At 49.7% G+C, this 9,973-nt stretch overlaps 1 protein-coding gene across 1 annotated transcript in view; it reads right to left on the bottom strand.

Annotated features, from left to right (window-relative positions):
* GPR156 (G protein-coupled receptor 156) overlaps nucleotides 1–9,654 on the bottom strand; it is a 61,342-nt gene extending 51,688 nt beyond the window's left edge. Inside the window, exons 1-3 of the mRNA XM_075332778.1 lie at nucleotides 9,355–9,654; nucleotides 7,771–7,889; nucleotides 5,870–5,993 (exon numbers count right to left, since the gene is read on the bottom strand). Of these exons, the coding sequence (XP_075188893.1) occupies nucleotides 5,870–5,993; nucleotides 7,771–7,889; nucleotides 9,355–9,462 (351 nt within the window). The 5' untranslated portion in view covers nucleotides 9,463–9,654. The remainder of the gene's footprint in view (nucleotides 1–5,869; nucleotides 5,994–7,770; nucleotides 7,890–9,354) is intronic.
* Between the last annotated feature and the right edge of the window lie 319 nt (nucleotides 9,655–9,973).

Raw genomic sequence — 9,973 nt, forward strand, 5'->3', positions numbered from 1 at the left:
TCCACTCGCGTGGCTAGGGCAATCAGGGCATCTAGGGTGGAGGGCATGTCACGACCCGCCAACTCATCTTTGATGCGACTTGACAGTCCTTCCCAGAAGGCGGCTGTCAGGGCCTCATTATTCCACCCGAGTTCAGAAGCCAAAGTGCGGAAACGGATGGCGTATTGGCCCACCGTCAGTGTTCCTTGACGTAGGCGGAGAAGTGATGAAGCAGACGCAGAGGCGCGTCCCGGCTCGTCAAAGGTACTGCGAAAGGCCTGCAGGAACTCTTGAAGATCCTTGGTCATGGGGTCCTCCTTCTCCCACAAGGGGTTCATCCACGCCAGTGCCTCGCCCTCCAGGTGAGACATTATAAAGGCGACCTTGGCTTGGTCGGAGGCGAACAGATGGGGCAGCTGCGTGAAGTGAAGGGAGCATTGGTTTATGAAGCCCCTGCAGGTCTTGGGATCTCCAGCATAACGAGGAGGTGACGCCAAACGGAGTCGGGAAGCATCCGACGCGGCTGCCACTGGTGCGGGAGCCGTGGATTGCCTAGTGGGAGACCTGGGTGCTGCAGGCGTCATTGATGCTTGTAATGTGTACAGGCGAGTGTCCACGGAGGTCATAAATTGCAGCATGCGGGTCTGGACTTCACGCTGGCGTTGGAGTTCCTCTTGCAGGGCCAATAGTGCTGCAGCGGGATCCATGGCCTGATCTTACTGTCAGGGCCGGGCGGTCGGGCAGACCCAGGAGGTGGATCCACTGGACCGAACTCTAAGATGGTGGTAGGGAGTCCGGTAGCTGAAGCACTGATGGGCAGCAGAACAGTCCGTGCAAGTGAAGGTAGCGAAGGAGTCCCTGGGACCACGGAGTCACAGATGGTAGTCCGGGTGACGTAGCTCAGGTTCGGAGGCCGAGATGATGTCAGGCGGGGTCCGGAACCTTGGGAGCGAGATGACAGGTCACCGCAGGGATCCGAGATGGTACGGACTGTCAGATGGCAGACGGACAGCGTGCGGGGCTCGGGATTCAGCAGGACTGGATGGCGAGGCGGGATCAGCTCTAGAAGAGAGATACGTAAGTATGGCAGGAAAACACAAGGAGACCTGACTCCTAGCTCAGAAAACACGAAGATCAGGCCCCGCCCCCTTGGACAAGAACCCCCTTTATACCCCGTACCTGTCTAACCTCATTTCCTGTTAATGGGCGCTGGCCCTTTAAGAAAGGGTCAGTGACCGCGCGCGCGCCCTAATGCGCGTGCGCGCGGCCCGGGTGCCAGAAGCCAGGGAAGGAGGCTGAGAGGAGGACGCAGGGGAGCCGAGCAGGGCCTGGGAGGCCGTCGGGCGCCGGGATCGGCGGCCAGGAAGCCCAGGAAGGACGGGCACAAGGGACTGGGACGCGGGGAGCGTGGCAGGTGAGCCGGGGAGCGGGGCAGGGGACCCGGGAAGGGGAGCCGAGGACCCGGGGAGCGTGACACAATTGAGGTGAAGCAGAACATCCTGAGGCTGAAAAAAAAGAAAAAATCCATCAGAGAGATAGCAGACATGCTTGGAGTAGCAAAATTAACAGTCGGGTACATTCTGAGAAAAAAGGAATTGACTGGTGAGCTTGGGAACGCAAAAAGGCCTGGGCGTCCACGGATGACAACAGTGGTGGATGATCGCCGCATACTTTCTTTGGTGAAGAAGAACCCGTTCACAACATCAACTGAAGTCCAGAACACTCTCAGTGAAGTAGGTGTATCTGTCTCTAAGTCACCAGTAAAGAGAAGACTCCATGAAAGTAAATACAAAGCGTTCACATCTAGATGCAAACCATTCATCAATTCCAAAAATAGACAGGCCAGAGTTAAATTTGCTGAAAAACACCTCATGAAGCCAGCTCAGTTCTGGAAAAGTATTCTATGGACAGATGAGACAAAGATCAACCTGTACCAGAATGATGGGAAGAAAAAAGTTTGGAGAAGAAAGGGAACGGCACATGATCCAAGGCACACCACATCCTCTGTAAAACATGGTGGAGGCAACGTGATGGCATGGGCATGCATGGCTTTCAATGGCACTGGGTCACTTGTGTTTATTGATGACATAACACCAGACAAGAGTAGCCGGATGAATTCTGAAGTGTACCGGGATATACTTTCAGCCCAGATTCAGCCAAATGCCGCAAAGTTGATCGGACGGCGCTTCATAGTACAGATGGACAATGACCCCAAGCATACAGCCAAAGCTACCCAGGAGTTCATGAGTGCAAAAAAGTGGATCATTCTGCAATGGCCAAGTCAATCACCAGATCTTAACCCAATTGAGCATGCATTTCACTTGCTCAAATCCAGACTTAAGACGGAAAGACCCACAAACAAGCAAGACCTGAAGGCTGCGGCTGTAAAGGCCGGGCAAAGCATTAAGAAGGAGGAAACCCAGCGTTTGGTGATGTCCATGGGTTCCAGACTTAAGGCAGTGATTGCCTCCAAAGGAGTCGCAACAAAATATTGAAAATAAAAATATTTTGTTTGGGTTTGGTTTATTTGTCCAATTACTTTTGACCTCCTAAAATGTGGAGTGTTTGTAAAGAAATGTGACAATTCCTACAATTTCTATCAGATATTTTTGTTCAAACCTTCAAATTAAACGTTACAATCTGCACTTGAATTCTGTTGTAGAGGTTTCATTTCACATCCAATGTGGTGGCATGCAGAGCCCAACTCGAGAAAATTGTGTCACTGGCCAAAGATTTCTGGACCTAACTGTATAGGCTGGATGTGAGGTCTGTGTGTCTCTCCCAGTAATATAGGCTGGATGGGAGCTGTGTGCCTCTCCCAGTAATATAGGCTGGATGGGAGCTGTGTGCCTCTCCCAGTAATATAGGCTGGATGGGAGCTGTGTGCCTCTCCCAGTAATATAGGCTGGATGGGAGCTGTGTGTTTTTCCCAGTAATATAGGCTGGATGTGAGCTCTGTGTGTCTCTCCCAGTAATATAGGCTGGATGTGAGGTCTGTGTGTCTCTCCCAGTAATATAGGCTGGATGGGAGCTGTGTGTCTCTCCCAGTAATATAGGCTGGATGTGAGGTCTGTGTGTCTCTCCCAGTAATATAGGCTGGATGGGAGCTGTGTGCCTCTCCCAGTAATATAGGCTGGATGGGAGCTGTGTGTTTTTCCCAGTAATATAGGCTGGATGTGAGCTCTGTGTGTCTCTCCCAGTAATATAGGCTGGATGTGAGGTCTGTGTGTCTCTCCCAGTAATATAGGCTGGATGGGAGCTGTGTGTCTCTCCCAGTAATATAGGCTGGATGTGAGGTCTGTTTGTCTCTCCCAGTAATATAGGCTGGATGTGAGGTCTGTGTGTCTCTCCCAGTAATATACGCTGGATGTGAGGTCTGAGTGTCTCTCCCAGTAATATAGGCTTGGATGTGAGGTCTGTGTGTCTCTCCCAGTAATATAGGCTAGATGTGAGGTCTGTGTGTATCTCCCAGTAATATAGGCTGGATGTGAGGTCTGTGTGTCTCTCCCAGTAATATAGGCTGGATGTGAGGTCTGTGTGTCTCTCCCAGTAATATAGGCTGGATGTGAGCTTTGTGTGTCTCTCCCAGTAATATAGGCTGGATGTGAGGTCTGTGTGTCTCTCCCAGTAATATAGGCTGGATAGGAGCTGTGTGTCTCTCCCAGTAATATAGGCTGGATGGGAGCTGTGTGTCTCTCCCAGTAATGTAGGCTGGATGGGAGCTGTGTGTTTTTCCCAGTAATATAGGCTGGATGTGAGCTCTGTGTGTCTCTCCCAGTAATATAGGCTGGATGTGAGGTCTGTGTGTCTCTCCCAGTAATATAGGCTGGATGTGAGCTTTGTGTGTCTCTCCCAGTAATATAGGCTGGATGGGAGCTGTGTGTTTTTCCCAGTAATATAGGCTGGATGTGAGGTCTGTGTGTCTCTCCCAGTAATATAGGCTGGATGGGAGCTGTGTGTCTCTCCCAGTAATATAGGCTGGATGGGAGCTGTGTGTCTCTCCCAGTAATATAGGCTGGATGGGAGCTGTGTGTCTCTCCCAGTAATATAGGCTGGATGGGAGCTATGTGTCTCTCCCAGTAATATAGGCTGGACGTGAGGTCTGTGTGTCTCTCCCAGTAATATAGGCTGTATGGGAGCTGTGTGTCTCTCCCAGTAATATAGGCTGTATGGGAGCTGTGTGTCTCTCCCAGTAATATAGGATGGATGTGAGGTCTGTGTGTCTCTCCCAGTAATATAGGCTGGATGTGAGGTCTGTGTGTCTCTCCCAGTAATATAGGCTGGATGTGAGATCTGTGTGTCTCTCCCAGTAATATAGGCTGGATGTGAGGTCTGTGTGTCTCTCCCAGTAATATAGGCTGGATGGGAGCTGTGTGTTTTTCCCAGTAATATAGGCTGGATGGGAGCTGTGTGTCTCTCCCAGTAATATAGGCTGGATGTGAGCTGTGTGTCTCTCCCAGTAATATAGGCTGGATGGGAGCTGTGTGTCTCTCCCAGTAATATAGGCTGGATGTGAGGTCTGTGTGTCTCTCCCAGTAATATAGGCTGGATGTGAGCTGTGTGTCTCTCCCAGTAATATAGGCTGGATGTGAGGTCTGTGTGTCTCTCCCAGTAATATAGGCTGGATGTGAGCTGTGTGTCTCTCCCAGTAATATAGGCTGGATGTGAGCTGTGTGTCTCTCCCAGTAATATAGGCTGGATGGGAGCTGTGTGTCTCTCCCAGTAATATAGGCTGGATGTGAGCTCTGTGTGTCTCTCCCAGTAATATAGGCTGGATGGGAGCTGTGTGTCTCTCCCAGTAATATAGGCTGGATGTGAGATCCGTGTGTCTCTCCCAGTAATATAGGCTGGATGTAAGCTCTGTGTGTCTCTCCCAGTAATATAGGCTGGATGTGAGGAATGTGTGTCTCTCCCAGTAATATAGGCTGGATGTGAGCTCTGTGTGTCTCTCCCAGTAATATAGCCTGGATGTGAGGAATGTGTGTCTCTCCCAGTAATATAGGCTGGATGTGAGGTCTGTGTGTCTCTCCCAGTAATATAGGCTGGATGGAAGCTGTGTGTTTTTCCCAGTAATATAGGCTGGATGTGCGGAATGTGGTTCTCTCCCAGTAATATAGACTGGATGTGAGGTCTGTGTGTCTCTCCCAGTAATATAGGCTGGATGGGAGCTGTGTGTCTCTCCCAGTAATATAGGCTGGGAGAGACACAGCATATACGAAAAAACAATTACAATTACAACATTTCAGCCAACACAGGGCCTTTGTCAAGTCATAAAAAAATTCATATACACATAGATATTTTTGCTCTGTATAGAGTTAGTGACAGCAGGGGGCAGCAAAGAGACGTGAGCTGGCGGGAAATGAAATAACTGTCTGGATTGTGACTTCAGCTCTGGCTGTGACAGGAGGATAAGAGTCGATGATGTAGCAGAATTATGAGTGCAGCTCTGGAGGTGACAGGAGGATAAGAGATGATGTAGCAGAATTATGAGTGCAGCTCTGGCTGTGACTGGAGGATAAGAGATGATGTAGCAGAATTATGAGTGCAGGTCTGGCTGTGACAGGAGGATAAGAGATGATGTAGCAGAATTATGAGTGCAGCTCTGGCTGTGACTGGAGAATAAGAGATGATGTGGCAGAATTATGAGTGCAGCTCTGGCTGTGACTGGAGGATTAAAGATGATATAGCAGAATTATGAGTGCAGCTCTGGTGGTGACTGCAGCATAGCAGAAGACAATGCGTCTGGTAAGTGCTTATCTGGGGGCTTTGAGGGATTGCACAGGATGTTGTTTGTAACAATGACAAAATATTTCCAAATTTACAGGAAAGCCACAAAAAAATAACAAGAATGAGAAGATGGCGGCAGCGCGGGAGTCACCGCCGCACCCACCTGAATAACGGTTTCCATGGAGACAGCTCGTCCTTGTGCCGCAAACATGAAGGCGCTGATGTAGGTCAAGACGCTGCCAAATATGATGACCAGGTTCAGGTTGGGACTGGACATCTTCACTATCCTGATACATAGAGACACAGGTCACACTGAGGTCTGCACCGTACTTTAGTCACATCCAGAGCTGCACTCAAAGATCTCCTACATGAGACTATCAGAAGCACATCCCCAGCTCTGGAGAGTAAGACATGATGTAACAGCAGAATAGTGACTGCAGCTCTGGAGGTGACTGGAGGATAAGACATGATGTAACAGCAGAATAGTGACTGCAGCTCTGGAGGTGACTGGAGGATAAGACACAATGTAAAAGCAGAATAGTGACTGCAGCTCTGGAGGTGACTGGAGGATAAGATATGATGAGACAGCAATATAGTGACTGCAGCTCTGGAGGTGACTGGAGGATAAGACATGATGTAACAGCAGAATAGTGACTGCAGCTCTGGAGGTGACTGGAGGATAAGACACAATGTAAAAGCAGAATAGTGACTGCAGCTCTGGAGGTGACTGGAGAATAAAACACAATGTATCAGCAGAATAGTGACTGCAGCTCTGAAGGTGACTGGAGGATAAGATATGATGAGACAGCAGAATAGTGACTGCAGCTCTGGAGGTGACTGGAGGATAAGATATGATGAGACAGCAATATAGTGACTGCAGCTCTGGAGGTGACTGGAGGATAAGACATGATGAGACAGCAGTATAGTGACTGCAGCTCTGGAGGTGACTGGAGGATAAGATATGATGAGACAGCAATATAGTGACTGCAGCTCTGGAGGTGACTGGAGGATAAGACATGATGAGACAGCAGTATAGTGACTGCAGCTCTGGAGGTGACTGGAGGATAAGATATGATGACACAGCAGTATCGTGACTGCAGCTCTGGAGGTGACTGGAGGATAAGACACAATGTAACAGCAGAATAGTGAATTCAGCTCTGGAGGTGACTGGAGGATAAGATATGATGAGACAGCAGTATAGTGACTGCAGCTCTGGAGGTGACTGGAGGATAAGATATGATGAGACAGCAGTATCGTGACTGCAGCTCTGGAGGTGACTGGAGGATAAGATATGATGAGACAGCAATATAGTGACTGCAGCTCTGGAGGTGACTGGAGGATAAGATATGATGAGACAGCAGTATAGTGACTGCAGCTCTGGAGGTGACTGGAGGATAAGATATGAGGACACAGCAGTATCGTGACTGCAGCTCTGGAGGTGACTAAAGGATAAGATATGATGAGACAGCAGAATAGTGACTGCAGCTCTGGAGGTGACTGGAGGATAAGATATGATGAGACAGCAGTATAGTGACTGCAGCTCTGGAGGTGACTGGAGGATAAGATATGATGAGACAGCAGTATTGTGACTGCAGCTCTGGAGGTGACTAAAGGATAAGATATGATGAGACAGCAGAATAGTGACTGCAGCTCTGGAGGTGACTGGAGGATAAGATATGATGAGACAGCAGTATCGTGACTGCAGCTCTGGAGGTGACTGGAGGATAAGATATGATGAGACAGCAGAATAGTGACTGCAGCTCTGGAGGTGACTGGAGGATAAGATATGATGAGACAGCAGTATCGTGACTGCAGCTCTGGAGGTGACTGGAGGATTATATATGATGAGACAGCAGAATAGTGACTGCAGCTCTGGAGGTGACTGGAGGATTAGATATGATGAGACAGCAGAATAGTGACTGCAGCTCTGGAGGTGACTGAAGGATTAGATATGATGAGACAGCAGAATAGTGACTGCAGCTCTGGAGGTGACTGGAGGATAAGATATGATGAGACAGCAGTATAGTGTAATATCTCTAGTACATTGGGATCGCACTTATTTACCTATTTTTCCTGAAGCGAATGGTGAAGATGAAGAAAAAGATGGACAACAGAAGTCCGCAGGTTAGAAGAGATCCCAGTACCCCTTGCACCGCCACAGAAATGTGCGCCACGTCTGGAGCCTGCGGGAGGAGCAAAGACTGAGCGTGAGCGGTATAATCCTGTGTGATACTGTCTGCTGAGCTGTGTATCTAATCCTCTCCTGTGTGATACTGTCTGCTGAGCTGTGTATCTAATCCTCTCCTGTGTGATACTGTCTGCAGAGCTGTGTATCTAATCCTCTCCTGTGTGATACTGTCTGCTGAGCCGTGTATCTAATCCTCTCATGTGTGATACTGTCTGCTGAGCCGTGTATCTAATCCTCTCCTGTGTGATACTGTCTGCTGAGCCGTGTATCTAATCCTCTCCTGTGTGATACTGTCTGCTGAGCTGTGTATCTAATCCTCTCCTGTGTGATACTGTCTGCTGAGCTGTGTATCTAATCCTCTCCTGTGTGATACTGTCTGCTGAGCTGTGTATCTAATCCTCTCCTGTGTGATACTGTCTGCTGAGCTGTGTGTCTAATCCTCTCCTGTGTGATACTGTCTGCTGAGCTGTGTATCTAATCCTCTCCTGTGTGATACTGTCTGCTGAGCTGTGTATCTGATCCTGTCCTGTGTGATACTGTCTGCTGAGCTGTGTGTCTAATCCTATCCTGTGTGATACTGTCTGCTGAGCTGTGTATCTAATCCTATCCTGTGTGATACTGTCTGCTGAGCTGTGTGTCTAATCCTATCCTGTGTGATACTGTCTGCTGAGCTGTGTATCTAATCCTCTCCTGTGTGATACTGTCTGCTGAGCTGTGTATCTAATCCTCTCCTGTGTGATACTGTCTGCTGAGCTGTGTATCTAATCCTCTCCTGTGTGATACTGTCTGCTTAGCTGTGTATCTAATCCTCTCCTGTGTGATACTGTCTGCTGAGCTGTGTATCTAATCCTCTCCTGTGTGATACAGTCTGCTGAGCTGTGTATCTAATCCTATCCTGTGTGATACTGTCTGCTGAGCTGTGTATCTAATCCTATCCTGTGTGATACTGTCTGCTGAGCTGTGTATCTAATCCTCTCCTGTGTGATACAGTCTGCTGAGCTGTGTATCTAATCCTATCCTGTGTGATACTGTCTGCTGAGCTGTGTATCTAATCCTCTCCTGTGTGATACTGTCTGCTGAGCTGTGTATCTAATCCTCTCCTGTGTGATACAGTCTGCTGAGCTGTGTATCTAATCCTATCCTGTGTGATACTGTCTGCTGAGCTGTGTATCTAATCCTCTCCTGTGTGATACAGTCTGCTGAGCTGTGTATCTAATCCTATCCTGTGTGATACTGTCTGCTGAGCTGTGTATCTAATCCTCTCCTGTGTGATACTGTCTGCTGAGCTGTGTATCTAATCCTCTCCTGTGTGATACAGTCTGCTGAGCTGTGTATCTAATCCTATCCTGTGTGATACTGTCTGCTGAGCTGTGTATCTAATCCTATCCTGTGTGATACTGTTTGCTGAGCCGTGTATCTAATCCTGTGAGGGTGGTGCTCTCTGAGCTGGGTGCTCTCACCCTCGCTGTGCGGCACAGCTCCTGTAAGATTCCCAGTGCTTCCAGTCTGTCCAGTGTGGTGTCCAGGTGACACTGGGGCAGTCGGCTGCAGTTCAGGGCGGGCTCCATGCCCGGTGCCCGGTGTGAGGCTCTGTCGGTGGCATCCAGAGCCTGGCGCAGTCGTCTGGTAACCGCAGCACGGTTCTGTGAGCCGGCGGTGTGCCGGGATCATCACTGTGGGCTCATCCTCGCTCCTCGGGGGCGGTGCCTGATCTCATTGGTCGGATGTAGTTTGTGCTGCACTGGAGCAGGGGGGGACGTTCTCAGGGACCTGCAGGACACAAATTGCACATCATGAGACGTGTGATCACCGATGCGCAGTACTCAGGAGTGACCACAGGATGGCAGCACTACCACTTCAATATCTGTGCACAGGCGACAGCAGCCAGAGACCAGGAGAAAATCCCAATATGAGCTGGTGCTGCCAATGCTGCCCCTGGTGCTGCCAATGCTGCCCCTGGTGCTGCCAATGCTGCCCCTGGTGCTGCCGCTGGTGCTGCTGCCCCTTGTGCTGCCGCTGCTGCCCCTGGTGCTTCCGCTGGTGCTACCGCTGCTGCCGCCGCTGGTCCTTGTGCTGTCG

This window comes from Anomaloglossus baeobatrachus, chromosome 2, assembly GCF_048569485.1.
Source record: "Anomaloglossus baeobatrachus isolate aAnoBae1 chromosome 2, aAnoBae1.hap1, whole genome shotgun sequence".
Classification (NCBI taxonomy): Eukaryota; Metazoa; Chordata; class Amphibia; order Anura; family Aromobatidae; genus Anomaloglossus; species Anomaloglossus baeobatrachus.